Source organism: Meleagris gallopavo, chromosome Z, assembly GCF_905368555.1.
Source record: "Meleagris gallopavo chromosome Z, MGAL_WU_HG_1.1, whole genome shotgun sequence".
NCBI classification, from domain to species: Eukaryota; Metazoa; Chordata; class Aves; order Galliformes; family Phasianidae; genus Meleagris; species Meleagris gallopavo.
Window position 1 is genome coordinate 27,306,927 of NC_139435.1, and position 18,283 is coordinate 27,325,209.

The window sequence follows — 18,283 nt, forward strand, 5'->3', positions numbered from 1 at the left end:
GGGACTCGTCCGTCAAGCTGGGACTGTTCCAGGCACAGTGCTCTTCACCGCGGGACAAGCTCTCCTCTGCCGTGGGAGCCGGCTCGCCCACCTCTTTGCTCTGCGCTCCGGGGTCAGAGACAGCGCAGCGGCCAGCGACCCTGCGGACTAGGCGGAAGGACCCGGCTCTCTACTCTCCCTTCCCCGAGCACTACACCGGCAGGAAGGGGTTGCGCCCGGGGCAGCACGGAGAAGACGCCCCCCCCCCCACGCCGCAGCCTAGCCGAGCGGGCGGGGGGCGGCAGGGAAGACAGAGCGGCAGGGGGCGGGGAGCAGCGTGGGCGGGCCGTAGGCGGGCAGCGGGCCGGACTCAACTGTTGCCAGGTGAGCGCCCTGTCTGCCTCCCCGCTGTAAGCGCGGAGAAGGGCGGTTCGACTCCGAACGGTGCGCCTAAGGCCCGGAGACCCTATCACTGCTGCCACCATGGTGAAGGCTGGCAGGAAGGGATGCAGCTGCCCGGGCTTCCTGAGGAAGAACTGGCTCCTACTCAGCACGGTGGCCGCCGTGCTGCTGGGTAAGTGAGGGAGCGCGAGACGGAACGCGGTGCCGTCATCCTCCGCCCGGCCCTGCCTGGAACGAGCCAGACCGGAGCTCGAGCAGAGCTAGCGAGGAGCGCTCCGCGGCAGAGGGGCTGGACAGTGTGCGGTGTGGGACGGCGGTCCCCCGGCTCTTGTTACGGCCGGTGCTGATGGTTCTAAAGGCAGGCGTGGAGTCGACCGCCCTCCCTTGGCGACGAGGTGCCGGGCGGGCTGAGGTGCGGTGTGCAGCCGGGGCGCAGTGTAGCTCTGCCTATGGAGAATAGGTCTGCAGTGACAGGGCGCCGCGGCGGCAGGCTGGGCCTGGTTCCCGTGCATGCATCGACATAAAGTCTGGTGACTAGCAGGGTAAAATTGTATAGGGAAAACCCACGAGAGCACTACACCGAGGGGAAAAATGGGAACTGTTTGTGCTGGGCTGCTGTGGATGTCCTCAAGAGGCCTGTGATGGGCTGAGCCTTGGGCTGTCTTTGCGTAGCTAGTGACAGAAGGCACACTGCCTTGTGAATACAGTTGTGAGTGGCCTGTAAAAGAAAGCTGAAGGCCTGTGAATGAGGACTGTCCATGAAGAGCTAACTGGACTCATGGGATTTAGCTCGGCTGACAGTGCCTTCAGTTTGATACAGGCAGGAGCCTCACTGCAATTGAGGCTGCTGCAGGAAAGCATTATAACAGCTGCAGGATGGTCTGAGGGGCCAGAAAAGCTTGGCAGTGGCAGACAGTTCACAATGAGGTTCTCTGGGATGTTCTTTTAAACATAGAGTTACTCCTCAGCTTGCTGGCAAGTTTCTGAAGGGGTAAGTTGAATGCTTTCTGATTAGTAGATGGGCAAAAGGGTCCAGTGAATCTGACAAAATGACTAGGACAGAGACACTTTCCCTTATGGTGTAAGCCACAAGCCTTCTTTTTACTTTCTGATGATTATTTTTATGCTAAGCCAGGAGACCTTGTTTTACATGATTGCTTCTGTAGGGAAGGACTGCTTTAGATGCTTCATTAATGGCACTTGATGGCTTTGGATGCTTCTGTTTCAGATGATGTTTCTGCTGATTAGGGTTCTGTCTGGAAGTTTGGAAGTCTGTCTGAGTGTTTTTATTCAGGAGAGAATTATTGTTTAGGAGTTCCGCTCAGCCATTTATAAGCTATGGTCAGAGATGTATGTATATGTATACATGTGTTTTCCTCCACACATTTAGTATTCAAAAGACCTCCTTTTATTTTTGCCTCTTTAGTGAGTGGAAATATATCTGTAAGTTCTGAATACGAAGCACAAAGAGATTACGTTGGAAACCTGTCTGTAACAACTGGAGATGTCTATATGTTTGTTTTTGTGTGCAATCATTTTTTCATATGCTCTTGCCAGGTACTCTGTTGTAAGCTTACATGCTTACTTCCCAGTTACAGAAGTAGACAAAATTTGCCTCTCACCCTCTTCAGTCGGTATGGGTAAACTACCAAGCTAAGTACCACAGAGCCCAGTAATGTGGGAGCTCTGACGACAGTTTGCTTCTAATCCCACTAATCTACTACCCAATGGATGTTTGTCTTGAGATAGTGATGGGCATCCAAATTCATAATGTGTCTTTGAACACTTTACCTGCTACACCATAAGTATAGTTCAGAACTCAGGGGAGCTTTATGATGTGGCAGAGTAAGTTTCTATAAAAATTCTTTGTTTTATGGACCAAATTACATTTTGCAATGAGGTATGTATCTGTGTATTTTTAGTATTTCTAAAAAATGAAATAAGTTAAATCTTTATAAGGATGGCTTAGTTGCATTGCATGTCACCTTTTACAGCTTTGGGGTTTATAATGTACTCAGACTCTACAAACACTTTCTAATTACATACTTGTGCTTTTTAAATATATATTGGGAAATTTCTTTGAGATTTATTGATCAGTGTAATTTGAAGCAACTGTGTTTGTAGGCAGAAGAGTATAACTTATTGTTTTGGAAGCAGAAAATATATTCAGACTTTCCAAAAAAATATGCATCAGTGAGGACTAGAGATATCAGATATACCGTATTGCGTAAGTGTAATGCAAAAGCTGTCCAACTATACTGCAAAGTGTCTGATAATCCAGCACTTTGATGATATCATGCTCAGCATCTTAACAAGGTATGTCTCTCCTTGCTAGTAGCCTTCCTATGCTGAAATTTTTTTCTGGTTACTTTTTGTTCTCACCTCTGAAGAGGCAGAGACCTCTCCTAACTCCAAACAGCTATTCCTTTAGGAATAGTTACATTGTAATTACATTTGAGACATTTTATTGTATGCCCGCTATTTGCATTTTTGAAAATACTAGACTTTATTTTACAAAGCTATCTGAAGGGGGAAATGATTTAAAGTCTGTACAGAAAATATCTTAGCAGTGTCACATCTTTTTGGTGAAAGCACTAAATACATTACTCAAAGAAAATACCAGTTGATATTTGATTGCATGTTTCTCTTACTTTAGTAGAAATTCTGTTTCAGATCACCAAACTAAATGATGAGGGCCTCTGAAGTCCTGTTTGGAGTTTGAAATTGACTGAATTTTAGATTCATGGCTACTATAATTCAGGGATTTGTATAATTTCAGCAAGAGATCTGTGTGAGTACTGGATCTCAGATATTCATTTGTTCTTAGTACATAGTTGAGGTATGCACTGGATCCTCTTTGTTGACTGGTGACTCAGGGATGAAGGTTGGGCTCACTTGCATCTTTTCTGTCTCACTTATCTTCCCTAGGTGTCGGAAAGAGAGGTGCATCAGAGTAGCAGCCTCATGTAGCTAACTGGAGAGATGTCTTAATGTCTTTTTGTTCTATTGACCTTACTGAAGCTAAGGCTGTTGGGCTCACAAAAGCAATTTACAAGTCAGATTGCTTCAAGGCTTCCTCTAACAAATAAAGTTATATTGTTTCCAAATTATACAATCAAATCAGGGAAAAACATAAATATCACTGAAATTTACTCACTCTGAAACAGGTTTCCAAAGAATGATTGAAAAGGCACAGTTTAAGACACATTTCATAAGATTGTCATCTATTTTTTATTTTCACTTTGTTTCCAAGAGATCACTACTGAAACACCACCAAACCAGTCATAAAAAAAAAAAAAAAAAAGTTTGATATGTAAATATTGATTCATTAGTTTGTGGGACATAGCCTAGAAGCGTGTATTCCTGAGCTATTTTTCATCAGAACAGGATTATTTATTTGTTTGTTTGTTTGTTTATTGAGAAAATTGAAATGTTGAGTACAGTAGAATTAAGCAGTGAGTTGCAGCAACATGCCACTGCCATGTGGAGGTAACTGGATGGCACGGTTGGAAGGAGTGGAGGCGGGAGAGCCGGGAGCTGTCCAAGGTAGCGCGCGCGCGTCTTCAGAAAGGGCCGTCCGCAAAACGAGTGAAACTCAGAGCTGCAGAAATTAGGAAACAGGACGTGGTGGCGTTAGGTAGAGATGAAGTGAGTGAAAGAGGGAGGAGTCGGTGGGCATCACCGAATATCTGCTTTTACATCTTTGAAGAAGTGGGGAAGCTTAGTCAGTCAGCTTTGCAGCTCAGACTCCCTGTTAGTGTAGTTCCCACCTTGGAAGATTGTGACTAGTGTCACACCTCCACTTCTGCCTGCATTTAAGAGAGAGATTGAAATATGCATAGTTCTGATTTGTAACATAAACAGTGCAGAAAATGTGAGTGGTGTCACTATGTCACTATGCCTTTTTTCACTTGATGGTACAGCCTCCACCTCTTACATCTTTATATCACCCTAACATCCCATATGCCATTTTTTTTCTCTTTTTAATTAAAATGATTATATTATCTTACAGTAATGGGTTGTAGCATCTCCCTGTAGTAATATATATATATATTCATTAAAATGTCTCTGTTAAAAACAAATAAATAAACCACACCGATGTATTTATACTGTAGCTAGATGGGGTAGGCTTCCCTTGTAATCAGATGCAAAAGAATGTAGCAATTGCTTTTAAAAACATTTTTAGTCCACTTAAAAATCATCTGCACATACTAGCATTATTGGATGCTCACAAGAGTGAAGACAAGAACAGAGTAATTAGTAACATATCACTCTATTGATGATGTCTTGCACATGGAATAGTGCTCTAAATGCAGAGACCATGCTGTATTCCTCAAGATAAGAAGTTTCATGTACAAATGTGGCCTGGGAGCTCTGAACCTCATCAACCTATAGAATCTTCCAATTTCTGTCACTAAGCTCCTTCTGTCTCTAACACCGGTGTAATTTAAACATAACAGCCCCATTGTGAAAATAGAGTAATGTTTTGCTCAATTCATTTCCATCTCCTCATTCCTTTACAAAAACAAAACAAAAACAAAAAAAACAAACAAAACAAACAAAAACAAACAAAAAAATGAAAAACAAAAAAGAGGTGTGTTGAGTTAGATTGGGCTTTCTACTGTATTGTTTCTCTCTGCTTACACTATACAGTGTGTTAAAAACAATGGAGCAGATTAACTTTGCTCTAGCAAAGGCAGAACTCTTTTGTCCATAGCAGAAAAGTGTAAATTAAGGAAATATACTAAAGCAAAGGATTTACTATCCCGTAGTTTTCTGACAAGTGTAGATGTACAGCAGACATCTGATTTCTTTCTTATGTTCTGAAGCATACCTTTTTATTAATTTGAGATTTACAACAGAAGACCAGGCATTCTGCATAAGTTGTTAGTGTCAGCAGGGGACACAGTTTTCTTCCTGCTGTGATTTGGAGCAGCACAGATGACACTTGTAACGTTTTATTCCTCTCTAGGCAATTGTAATGCTTTTCTGCTTTTTCTTCTCTGTTACACTGTATGCAGTTTTGTTCAAAGATGTGAGAAGCCCAGCTATTCTGCAAGTCTATCTGAATTTATTTTTTAAAGCAAAAAGTAAAATGCAAAATGGTCAATAGTTGCATCTGAGAGTTTTACATGATACTCAAGAGCAACCACTCCGAGATCAGAAAATCAGCTAGGAAATGAAAGTGAGAATAACTCATCTAAGCATTTTGTCTCTTTTGTAACCTGACAACTAGCAACTTCTAATCTGCCTATCATAAAAACAAATATAGCTTTTACTCCTCTTAGCATGTATAGAGTTTTCCTATTGTCTGTTATTTTTTTTTTGTTGTTGTTCTTTCAATGTAAAACCTTTATTTTACATGTGTGAAGTGAAGCTGTCTTTAAAAGCTGAACCTTTAAACAAAGAAAGCTTTGGAAGGAATGAACTTATGGTTGGTTTGCAGTCTACAAAGCTCCAAAGTTGATTAAGTTAATAAAGTAAGTGAAATATGACTTTATTTTTAAGGAAATAACACCATTACTAATATCTACAAATGATTTCTTGTTTCTGATTTCCCAATATCCATTAAATTACCATTTAATTACAGGAATATTTTTTTGTGTTCTATTTACATCTTTACAAAATTTAAGAACAGTGTTTCGTAATATACCTCATGAACCGCCAATATTTGAGATTATTCACAAACACTATTTTGTACTATTGAAAATCTATTTCTTTTACAGAAGACAAATTTTATAGAATGCTTGCTTTTTTTTTCTGCTATTTTACTGTCTAACTCTTGTTTCAAGTATTGTTCATTCCACGAGAACCTGATAGCCTGTCAGAAGATTAAATGTGACTCATGATGACAATTTCCATGAATTTTAAATAATCCAACCATAATTATTTTGAAATATTAAATAATATTTCAAAGTAGCCATTTCCCATTTCTTTAATGCTTTTGGATCAACAACCAACCTGGCCCTGCATAATATGAGCTAACTTTTTAGATCATTTCTCTGATATCTCAATACTTCAGTGTCTTCATGAGTTTCTGAATAATGATGTTTCTGAATGTCACTACCTTTCTCTATTTAGTATTGCTAAGTAGCTTTTCTAGCTATTTAGTTTGAATTAATGCCTTGCCTTTCCAGTAAGAGAATAAGTAGAACGCTCAGTCCTATTTACTGCTGTAGCAGGAGGCAGAATCTGGCAAACCATTTCATTTCTTGTTGTTTTAGTTGTCTTAAATGAAGATTTAATTTTCCTGATGAGCTCTATTGAGCTAGTAACTTTTGCTGTATACAGGGTGTGTTCAGAAGGGACAGGTCAGGAAGGAGGAGAAGCTGCTAACCCCTACATCAAGAAAGAAATTGAATTTGAAGAGCTGTACCTCAAGAGTGGCCACAAAAAAGTTAAAAGCTTATGAATGAGAGTTAAAAACTAAGGCAACGAAAGGTTGTGGTTGGTGGAGACCACAGGCCATCTGATCAAGTGGAACCTGCTGATTAAGCCTTCTTTCTCCAGCTACAGCAGGCACTGAGTTTGCAGGCTCTTGTCCTTCTGGGGACTTCAAACACCCTGACATCTGTTGGAAAAGTAGCACAGTGAGTTACAGGCAATCCAGGAGGATCTTAGAATGCATTAAGGATATTTTAATGAGCCAAGCAATAGACAACCCCATCAGTGGGATGCATAAATGAACCTGCTGCTCACCAAATCAAATGAACTTCTTGTTTACATCAGGAGTGGAGATTGCCTGGGTTGTAGTGATTGTGCAATGATGGAGTTAACCCTCCTGAGGGAAACGGGACAGGCAAAGAGTAAAATCAGGATGCTAAATTTTAAGAAAGCCAAATTCCGTCCCTTCAGGGAGTTAGTCAACAAAGCCCCTTGGAAAACTGTCTTCAAAGGCAGGAGAGCAGAGCAGAGCTGGCAGATCTTTAAGGAAACTCTATAGCGCACAAAAGCTCTCCATCACAGGTGTAGGAGGTCAGGAAAGGCATGGCTGAATCTGCATGGCTGAACTGATCAAACTGGAGTGCAAGAAGAAAATGCATGGGCAGTGAAAGCATGGACAGGTACTCCTGGAGGACTACAGGGATGTTTCTAGTCTATGTAGGAATGGTGTCAGGAAAGCCCAACTAGAACTGGACTTAGCAGGAGGAGTGAAGAAGAACATGAAGGAGTTCTGCAGGTACATCAACCAGAAAAGGAAAGTCTGAGAAGGCATACCTGGCAACTGTGGACTAGGGGAAGGCTGAATTACTCAACAACTTTTTTGCCTTAGTCTTCCCTCTGTAAATAAAGATCATGTTCACAACTGCCTTAGGAACTATACAGAGGTAAATGGAGACTTTTTGGTTATCATAGTGCTTTGCAGTCTTGTGGGAACACTGATTCTGTAGAACTGTAGTCACTTAATAGCTAGTCTTCTGTGATTTTATTGTCCTTTTCCTGGTTGAATGAAATAAACCAAACGTTTATTTTGAGGCTGACTAGTGTTGTGGTGACTTCTTTCTAGGTCTGCAGTGTGGAGGGGCTTGTCAATGTAATCACTGGCCTGACCTCAGGTTCCTGTGGAAAAGAAAATGGAAGTTTCATTACTTTGCTGTTTGTAGAGATCTTCCTACCTTCTTTGAATAGTGAGGGGGTGGGGTGCGCCATAGTAGAGAAGCTGGTTATTCCCCTCTGGCAAGTACTTCATCTACTTCATTCCTAAAAGTCCGTCATAGAGATTTACTGTCCACTTGAACTTTCCTAACTCTGCAGTCAGATGACATTGTGTCATTTGCATGAAGGAATTTACAGCTGCTGCACCCAGAGCAGGTTAATCAGCAAGAAGACCCAGTGGAGTCTCACCACAGCTGAGGAATGAGCATACCTTCCTCCAGTACTTTGCTACAAAATACTTTTCAGTAGATCAAGGTCTCATTTTGGAACTGTATTCTTCCAGAAGGTTTTCTGAGAGGACTTTTCCTTACATATATTTCTAATTAAGCTGATAGCGTTGGCAACAGCAATATTTGGAGAGTTAAGATTTGTTGCAATACTGTTAATACTCAGCTACTCTGAAATACACCTCAGTAGTTGCCTTTACTTTTCTAAAAGTATTTTTTTGTCAATCAACATCACTATGTTTATTAGAGTGTTAGTTGTAAAATGTGAAACAGCAAAATGCATAACCTTCTGAAAAGTTAAAAGTAATCAAAAGAGAGCTGAATCAATAGATTTATGGTAATATTCTCCACCCTCCATTGAAGTTATGGAGTTGGCACTGTGTACTCTGTTATAGGTAAGAGATAGTTAGTAATATTATAGAAACTCTATAGAGAGAGCAGAAACAAAATACATATTACAAAATATTTGTGAAGGACTCAGATTGCATCTCAGACTGCAAATATATTGCCTGCATGGACTACAAGTTGACTTATATTGAATGTTTTGTACTGTGTTTTAAATTGAATCAGTGAACTTTCTTTGCAAGCCTTTTCTGTCATATGAGTCAACAGCTATAAAGATAACCCAATTAAGACACAGCAGTGTGATATAGGTAATTGTATTTTTGTTTGTCCTTTGAACAGCAAAACTGAAAATATGAAAAGCTTAATCATTTTGTTGATAACATAATCCATGTTGCTTCAGAACAGTTAAATAATATCAGAATCAACCCATCATACTTGTCTGCTTTTTTTTTTTTTGTGTGTGTGTTTCAGTGCCATTATTGGAGTTAAATACTCATAATTCCCCCACTATCTTATCAGTACTGGGCAGAATCACCGACTCCACTAAAATGAGTTCCTACATGCCAAAATTACATCAAAACAGGAAAGGGTAGAACTGTGTCTTTGGTGTGAAACGACCAGCAAGGTTTCACCAAGGACAAGTCCTGCCTGACCAACCTAGCAGTCTTCTGTGGTGGTGTAATTGTATCAATTGACAACAGGAGAGCCACTCCTGTAATCTCTTTGGATTTCAAGTAAGGCTTTTGGCAGAGTCCCCCCATAACATCCTTCTCTATGCATCCAGATATGGACTCAGTAAAGGAGAGACATAGTCCTGTTGTAGTGTGTCCAGAGAAGGGCCACAAAAATGATCTAAGGGATGGAACGCCTTTTGTACAAGAACAGGCTGAGAGAATTGGGACAGTTCAGCCTGGAAAAGAGAAGGCTTCAGGGAGGCCTGATGGTGGCCTTTCTTTCTCTAGGAGGGATCATTAAGGAAGAAGTGGTCAGGGTCTGTTGTGATAGGACAAGGAGATTTTTATTTTTTTTTTTAAAGGGAGATTTAGGTAGAACATAAGGGAAAAAAAAAATTACAAGAAGGATAATGAAGCACTGGAATAAGTTTTTGAGAGAGGTGGTGAATGCACCATCCTTGGAGACTTGGAGATTCAAGGTCAGGCTGGACAGGACTTTGAGCCACCCAGTCTAGCTATGGATGTCCCTGTTCATTGTAGGGGAGTTGGTCTACATGACTTTTAAAAGTCCCTTCCATCTCAAACGATTCTATGATTTTATGATTCTATATCTTTCAGAGAGGAACATGGTATTATTCAGAGTAGGTCATTTACAAAATGACTAGTTGTTCTCCAGTAATACATATTGGATTTGTTTTTCTTATCTTCTTATGGTTCATTCCTAAGGAACCTTCCCATAATAAACCTAGTAGTGAAGATTGCTTGCATTTTCTGTGAAGTCAGCCCATGCTGGCGGAGTGATATAACTCCCTGCCAATTAACATTATGCAACCCTATGTCACAGTTGTCATCCATGAATGTAAATAACATTTTAGGGAATTTTAGGGAATCCTGTTGATCGCTAGGCATGTCTTTGTATGAGCATCACTTATTTCTTTCTAAGTCTAAGTTTGACCTGTTAGAGAAAGTAAATCCAAGAAGTGTCATGTTGACTAGTTCTCCGAAGTATAATTATGTTGTGAAGATTATCTAACCCATAGTGAAGATTATAAAAGCAGTTAACTGTAGTCACTTTATACTGCATGTCCTGGTCAGTTTTAATTACTTTAGTAGCTCTGAGCTTCTAGATTCAAGATATGACTTGCATCAACCCCACATTTTTATGCAGAAATACCCTCAGGATATAGTTTATCACTGTATATATACTCAGGATATAGTATTATCACTGTCTGTAATGCAGAAAAAATTGTAAGTAGTCTCTACATTTGGTTGTTCAGGTGGCTCCTGAGAGGACAGCACATTCTGACAAGTTTACTGTAACTGTAATAAAATCTGTGACGTTCCCTATGTGTGCTAGTATAGATGAGCCCAGAGATGATTAATTTTTTTTTTTTTTTAAAATCACAGAATGGCCCAGGTTGGAAGGGACCTCAAGGATCATGAATCTCCAACCCCCCTGCCACATGCAGGGCCACCAACCTCCCCATTTAAATTAGACCAGGTTGTCCAGGGCCCCATCCAACCTGGCCTTGAACACCTCCAGAGATGGAATATTTCTTTTATTATTCATTTCCAAATCTATGTATCGAATTGCAGCATGCTACTGAAAAAGAAATGTATTACTTCTGTAGTTCCAGTGCAAACAATACACATTTTTCCTTACAGACAGTTTCAGAAGCAACAGCAGTATGGAAAAAGACATACTTTGGTGGTGATAAATGAGTTTTCACCTGATGTCCAAATTCACAGAGTTAGATTAGCAGATAAGCAGAATGTACAACTTAGTGATCTTCCAAGATAAGTTTTACCAGATTACCACTCACTGACTGATGGTCAGCTGGCCCCCAGGCGTAGGCCGCCCCTGCAGCCAGCTACCTGTTTCATTCCTTGCCATGACACCACCATGGTGCAGAATATTGCTTTGTCAGTTTAGGTCAGCTGTCCTGGTTCTGCCTCCTTCCAGCAACTTGTGCATATCCAGCCCCCTACTGGTAGGAAGGTGTAAGAAGCTGAAAAGTCCTTTGCTACGTTTAAGTAAAGGTTGCTCTGCAGTAGCTAGAAGATTGGTGTGTTATCAGTATTGTTCTCATCCTATGTCCAAAATGCAGCATCATACCAGCTACTAGGAAGGGAATTGACTCTGTCACAGTTGAAAACAGGACATTGAGTAATACAACAGGAAAATGATGTACTATGCTTTAGGAATAAAAAAGTAAATTATCCCATAAATGTAAAAGAGAAGAACAGAAAGAAAGGAAAAATCTTAACAAAGAGTAGAAATGTTGCCTGCTGCAGGGTGTTTTGTGGTTGTTAGAACTGATTACACGTATAAGAATTATCTTCACATACGGTGAACTATGACATTCTACCAGACTTTCATTGTGACTTGCTCAGGGTTGCTGTAATTGAAATACATTTCTGCTGGCTCAAATTTTTTTTGTGTGTATTGTAATTCCTAGGAAAAAAATTCCAGTGACTTGGTTATTGAGATGAAGATCAGAAAGTTCTATACTCATCTGATTTCAGAATGTAAACAAATCCATTCTACTTCCTAACCATCTCTTATTACTGCCACCAAAAAAGTTTCTTCCTTTATTCTCATGCTAAATGGGAATAATGGATGACAAATGTTAGTTCCTCTTAAAGGATTAGCTGCATTTTACTGTACTTTGTCATCCTACACAAGTTAGTGTGAATATGATTGCTGCATCTGATAAAATAAAATAACAGCATTAAAAATGAAGTGAGAGCAATAATGCAATTTGTAATTGTTTTTTTTTTTTTTTTTTTAGGAAGTCGGTTCTATGTTACTGCCACTAGGTAAATAATACCCAAAAATATACAAATACAGATACAAATATTAGCAAAAGAGCTTCAAAAAATCTTGCACTAATTTTGAGAGGATGTGAAATGGTAATGGTTTCATCGTGAAATCCAAAAAAGAACAGAGGACTCTGAAGAATGAGAATGAGGGTGAAACTTTCTGTCTTTTAGTAATCCTGATAAACGATCAAACTTTCCAGCTGGTGAAACATAATTGTTGCTGCTTGGAAGGAAGGAATGGTTAGAAAATGATCTGGTCACACTTGCTCAGAGTAACACTCCTGGCTGAAAGAAAGGAACAGAACATGCTGCCTCTTTAAATTTTCTTTCAAAGTGCAGCAGGTCACAGATAATTCCCTTCCTTTGATCCTGCTCAGAAACATGCAGGATCTCCCCTGAAGACACACACAACTTAGTTATCTGAGTTACTGCTAGAACACCTTCGGTATATATATCTGCTCAGGGCTGGTGACATTCTTCAGACAAACGCTTCTGTTGAGGGCATAGTTCTGACTCCTTTTGGCTAGATTTTCCTGTTTCTGTCATGAACAATGTATTTGTTACTCTTTAAAGAATATGTCTAGCTTCAGGGGTCTTAATGCGTCATCATCTTGGCAGGATGAGAGCAGGAGCAGAGGAGTCTGGCATTAGAATGAGGCTGGTATAGTTATGTCTGTGATCTTGTTGTGGGGCATGGAAATACTGTTTATCTTGTTTAGAGATATGTGAAAGGAAAATCTCTTGCATACTTCAGAAATGCAGTAACATCTTTGCAACAGCCTTTTAAGGCTGTATCTTGTATGTGAGGAGGAATGCTCTATACCCTATTATAAAAGGAATTGCACAACTTTTAACAATTATATTGTCTAGTATTGCTGCAATTTAAGCATATGCCTGCCAGTCATATGAATAGTCTGAAGACACAAAGAATGCTTATATACTTATGTTCAGCTATTTTACATTGGTATTTGCAGGATCAAAGCCTTAGCAACTTCAATAAGTGTAATCAGTTTATAAGCTGACTAATCTTACTTGGGCCTACCTCAAAGTATAGACTAGTTATTTTCAATACAGTGAACAGTTTAGCCTCTGGGTTAGATGTAGAGATCATTGTGTCTTATCTGATGAAGGGCATTTATGTAATATTGCGAACATCTTCAAGACTATTAAGATGTTGCAAGGAGTTTAAGTTGTCTGTGTTCTCTGACAAAGATAAAAACTATGTCAGAGATCTTAATAGCTGTTCAGAGCAGAATATTTGCCTGGAAAGTTTAATATTTTTGTTTTCTTTCTCCTTATTAACATTAGAGAGTTGATAGGAGTTTATAATCTTCCTCTATTTTCCTTCAACTTGTTTCTGCAAGTGCAAGTGCAGAGAAAAGATGGTTCATAGTCTTTTTTTTCTGCTATCAGAAGCAAATACTGTGGAAGTAGCAAGTTTACATTTTTTGTCAACTAACCTGCAGACAGCAGAACAAATCTAGCACAAAACGCCCCCATGATGAATCTTTAGAGAGGAATTTTTCAAAAATTCCCACTTTTCAGGTTAAAATGTTAATTATTTTCTTCTCTGATAGATTATTTGATATGGGATCCCTGTCTATTTTCTTCAGTACCAACAATGCAGACCAGTTATCAATGGATTTGCCTAAATTTGTTTCTGGCAAATGATCCTATAAGACTATTTACTCTATGCCAGCTTCTAGTGTAATATCTAATATACATGCCTTGTGTAGCATTCAAATAAAACCAAGGGAAGAGGTTTGTTTGGCTTAGGCACTAGCAGTGTTACTGGGGCTCTGCAAGTTTGCATGAGTCAGTGAGGCCGGTAAAGGTAGGTTGAAAGTACTTGAGCTTTTGTGCTGCGAAATACACATCACTGATGTCATTAAAATAAAAAGGGACTGTAAGCAATTACATTAACTTCAGTGAAACTGTTAATAACTTCATTGAAGCTATTCATATGAATAAAATCTCAGCACTCAGTGAGTAGTGAAAGCTTGTAAGTGACTTTATTACTCATTGAATCATCATGTTAGAAATTGGGTCTCTTAATATTCAGGTTACTCAGGACCATAGCGTCTCAAAGTTCATATGTGATACTGATGTTTCCTTTAAAAAAAGAAGTCTGTAGTAGAGATAGGATATAAGATGCTGAAGGCAAACAGACAATTTGTGTAAACCGTTATTTATTTCTATGAAAACAGAGAAGGAAAATGAGAAGAACGGATGAAGAGTAAGCAAGCAAAATATAACTAATTGAAATGCAATGCAAAATCATAAATTCAGGAGTATTGCACCTGCAATTGCTTATTGGAAATAACCATGGCAGTGCTTTCTGAATGCTGTTGAACATCTTTTCTATACTAGTGCTTCTTGCTTTTGAGCTAATGGTGAAATGGAAAATAAAGGTTTTACTTGTCATATTGAAGAAATTCATCTTTAAACCTATGATTTGTTTTATTTTAATAGAATTCTCACCTGTGATTTGTCTCAACAGCTAAAATTATTTGTTAATTCATTTAATTCAAAGATGAGAGAAAGTGAAAAGGTGCCTTACATCATGGCTGAATCATCAGCACCTGAGGAACCTGAATATTCATAAGTCTATGATCCCAGTGAAATAGGTTGACATATTCTCTTGATGGTACTTGGAAAGTCATAGCAAACAGGTGAACTCCCTTGTGATGGAAAAAAGGCAATATCATGCCCACTGGTAAGAAGAGTAGAAAGATGACCAAGGAAATTACCGACCTCTTAGCCTCACCTCTGTGTTGGGAAGATCATGAAGCAGATCCTCCTGGAAGTTATACTAAGGAACATGGAAAGAGGAAGGTGATGCAGGATAACCAGCATGGCTTCACCAAGGGCAGTCCTGCCTGTCTAACTTATTTTTTTTTTAATGATGGTTTAACTTTGTCAGTGTACAAAAGAAGAGCAACTGATGTAATATATCTGGCCTTTGACACAGTTCCCTATAATGTCTGTCTCTCTAAACAGGAATTATATTAATCTGCAGATTACACCAAGCTGTGTGGTGCAGTTGACATGCCTCAGGGTTGAGATGCCATCCAGAGAGACCTAGACAGTCTTAAGCAGTGCACCCACGTGAACCTCATGAGGTTCAACAAAGACAAGTGCAAGGTCTTGCACATAGGTTGTGGCAACCAGCTCTATCAATACAAGTTAGGGGACAAAAGGTTGGAGCAAAGCCCCATCAGAAAGGACTTTAGGCTACTGTTGGATGACAGGTTGGACATGAGCCAGCAATGTGCCCTCACAGCCTAGAATGCCAACTGTATACTGGGCTGCATAAAAGAAGCATAGTCAGCAGGTCGAGAATGGTGATCCTGCCTCTCTACTCTGGCTGGTAAGACCTCACCTGGAGTACTGTGTCCTCAGTACAGGAGAGACATGGACCTGTGGAGCACATCCAGAGGAGGGTTGCAAAAATGACTCAAGAATGAGACATCTTCCCTGTGAGGACAGATTGACGGAGCTGGAGCTGGTCAGCTTGGAGAAGGCTCTGGGGAGACCTGATAGTGGCCTTTCAGTATCCAGTGGAAAGGGACAGACTCTTTAGCTGTCTATTGTGATAGGACAAGGAAAATGGTTTCAAATTAAGTGAGGGAGGGTTTAGATTGGATATAAAGAAAGACAATACAGTAAGGGTGATGAGACACTGGAACAGGTAGCTCAGAGATATGGTGGATGCTTCATCCTTGGAAACATTCAAGGTCATGCTGAACAGGGCTCTGAGCAACCTGATCTGTGTAGATGTCCCTGTTCACTGCAGGGGAGTTGGACTAGATGCCATTTAAAGGTTTCTTCCAGCTCAAATTATTCAGTGATTCTATGATTCTACTGACTATAGTGATAGTTTGGTATTTTGAAGATTGGTCATGCAGACGAATGAGTGTGAAATATGCTTCATGATATTTTCATTGATTAATTTCCTGGAAATAATTAAATCAATGTAGTGATTGTAGTCACACTCTTTTCTGATTATGTAGAGAGTCAATTACTGAAAGTATTGCTGCTGAGTAGGTATATTTTCACCAATATAGATTATTCAGTATATTTTATCACTTCATTTCTTGAATGTGCAGTAAGAATTTATGTATTATACTATTTATTAATGCTAGTTAAGGATTTTTGAGAGCTAGAGAGTGAAGGTAGAGTGTCCGTGCTGAACTGAACTGATAATCAGAAGTACAATCAAGGTTTTTCCAAAGACACATCTAAAAAGTCATCCAGCTTCACAATTATATGTGTTTATTATTGTTACTGTAATCAATATATAGTACAGAAAAGAAATGACCAAAAGAAATGTCTTTAGTTTGCTTTAGAAGTTTCACCACAGCTGTAAAAATATGTGTATTCTTACACTTTTTTTTGTTTTCTTTTACATTTCCTCTCTTTCCCCAGTGAGTTTCTTATAAATTACTGCTAAATTTTGTCATGTTTTATGTGTTTTTTAGGTATTGGAGTTGGCATACTAGTACGAGAATATGGCAAGCTGTCTAACCTGGATAAATTCTACTTTTCCTTTCCTGGGGAGGTGCTGATGAGAATGCTCAAACTCATAATTCTGCCATTAATCATATCAAGTATGATCACAGGTATGATTGGAAATGGGCTGTTAGTATATGGGATTATCACTGTAGCTTAGCTTTTCTTTCTCAATTACATTATCTTTAAAAATAACTCAGTGAAACTATATAATGAGAACTAGAGATGTATACATTTAGATTAGGCTTCTCTATTAATAATGGAAGTGAATTTGGGAAGATTATCGCTATTATTTGGTAATTAAGTTAATAAAAACTATGAGATAATAACTTCCAGGTTTATAGATTCTTCCTGTTTTCAGGAGTGGGTTAAATGGTTGCAGATTGTAAGCTCAAAATATTTTCAGGTACAGGATTTACTATTATAAGCTGTCTCATGTGATCATTTCATAAGGAAATGTGATCTAATACTTTATGGTCATAGAAAAAGTAGATTTCTCACCTAACTTTTTCTACTCTCTACAAACGTTCATGAAGGACCTTACACGAGGTATGGCATTTACTGAATCCCTCTGTATGTCCATTAAATTCATTAAAAAAAAAAAAAAATCTGTTTGATATGGATGGCTCAAAGGAGTTTTGGGGAAATGCAAGAGAACAGAAATTCCCTCTCTTGGAAGTAGCAAGCAAGTTTTTGTCATAGTAAAATTTGGTAACAACTCATCCATTAGAAAATATTTGGAAAGATCTGAAGGAGCAAACTGAAAGTGAAGAGACAGAGCTGTATGTCGAATAAACTTTCAGACAAAAAGGTAAAGAAAGTCAAACAGAAGATAGGAATTCCTCTCTGTATTCTTCAAATCTTTACTGAGGGAGCAAATGTTGTGACTATTATCTTTTAGCTTACTGCAATGACTCAGGACATGTTTGTTACTACTCTGTTGTCTTTTCTCTCTCCAAGAACTGAATTTTATTGCCAAAGCAAGATGCACATTTTCAAAAACTACTTATAAGATAAAAGAACTAGTGGAATGAAAAACTAAAGGAAGATCCAGGATGCATCTTCATCTACACCTGTAAACAAGGCATACACCTCATTGTTAGTGTTAACAGCGCAGTCTGCATTTGACGGAACTTCCCAGGGAATAAGAGAAAATATTATTCTCAAAAGTAGCCTAATTATTATTGACTAGACACTGAATGTACAAGGATAGCACCTCACCCTGCATGCTGACTGCCTTTGGTGGGACCAGAGGTCATCTGATTATGCCCATCTCTTCAGGACCAGCACATTATGCAGGCAGGAGAGTGTATGTTTTCAGAACTCTGTTAGGTGTGTATCTGATGATCACAGCTGTGAGACCAATGTACAAGTTCATGTGCTTAGTGACAGCTGTTTAGTGCCCCAAAACATATGAAGCTACTCAATAAAATTAGTGACAGTAACTGTGTCTTCTCTGCACACACTTGTAGTTCATAAACTGTAGGGATAATAGTTAGCTTACCAGGAGAGCAGGTTAAAGGTTGCCAAGTTATGTCGTTGCAGCAAGGTGAAAGAGTGCACACAGACACAATTGCAGCTGGCCATTTCTAACTAGACCATGTAGCTGGGTCCTAGAAAGGCACCTAGAAAGTTTTGATGCCTATAAAAGCAGGAATGTATTTT

The 18,283-nt window shown here is 39.3% G+C and overlaps 1 protein-coding gene across 3 annotated transcripts in view; it reads left to right on the forward strand.

Annotated features, from left to right (window-relative positions):
- Window positions 1–338: 338 nt before the first annotated feature.
- The window catches only part of SLC1A1 (solute carrier family 1 member 1), a 53,460-nt gene continuing 35,515 nt past the window's right edge, over window positions 339–18,283 (forward strand). Inside the window, exons 1-2 of one of the 3 annotated variants that reach the window (XM_085212786.1) lie at window positions 339–553; window positions 16,588–16,728. In XM_085212786.1, coding sequence (XP_085068912.1) covers window positions 463–553; window positions 16,588–16,728 — 232 coding nt within the window. In that variant the 5' untranslated portion in view covers window positions 339–462. Of the gene's footprint in view, window positions 554–12,080; window positions 12,104–16,587; window positions 16,729–18,283 lie in introns of those variants that run through there. The other 2 variants (XM_010725627.4, XM_085212784.1) reach the window with 2 other exon arrangements.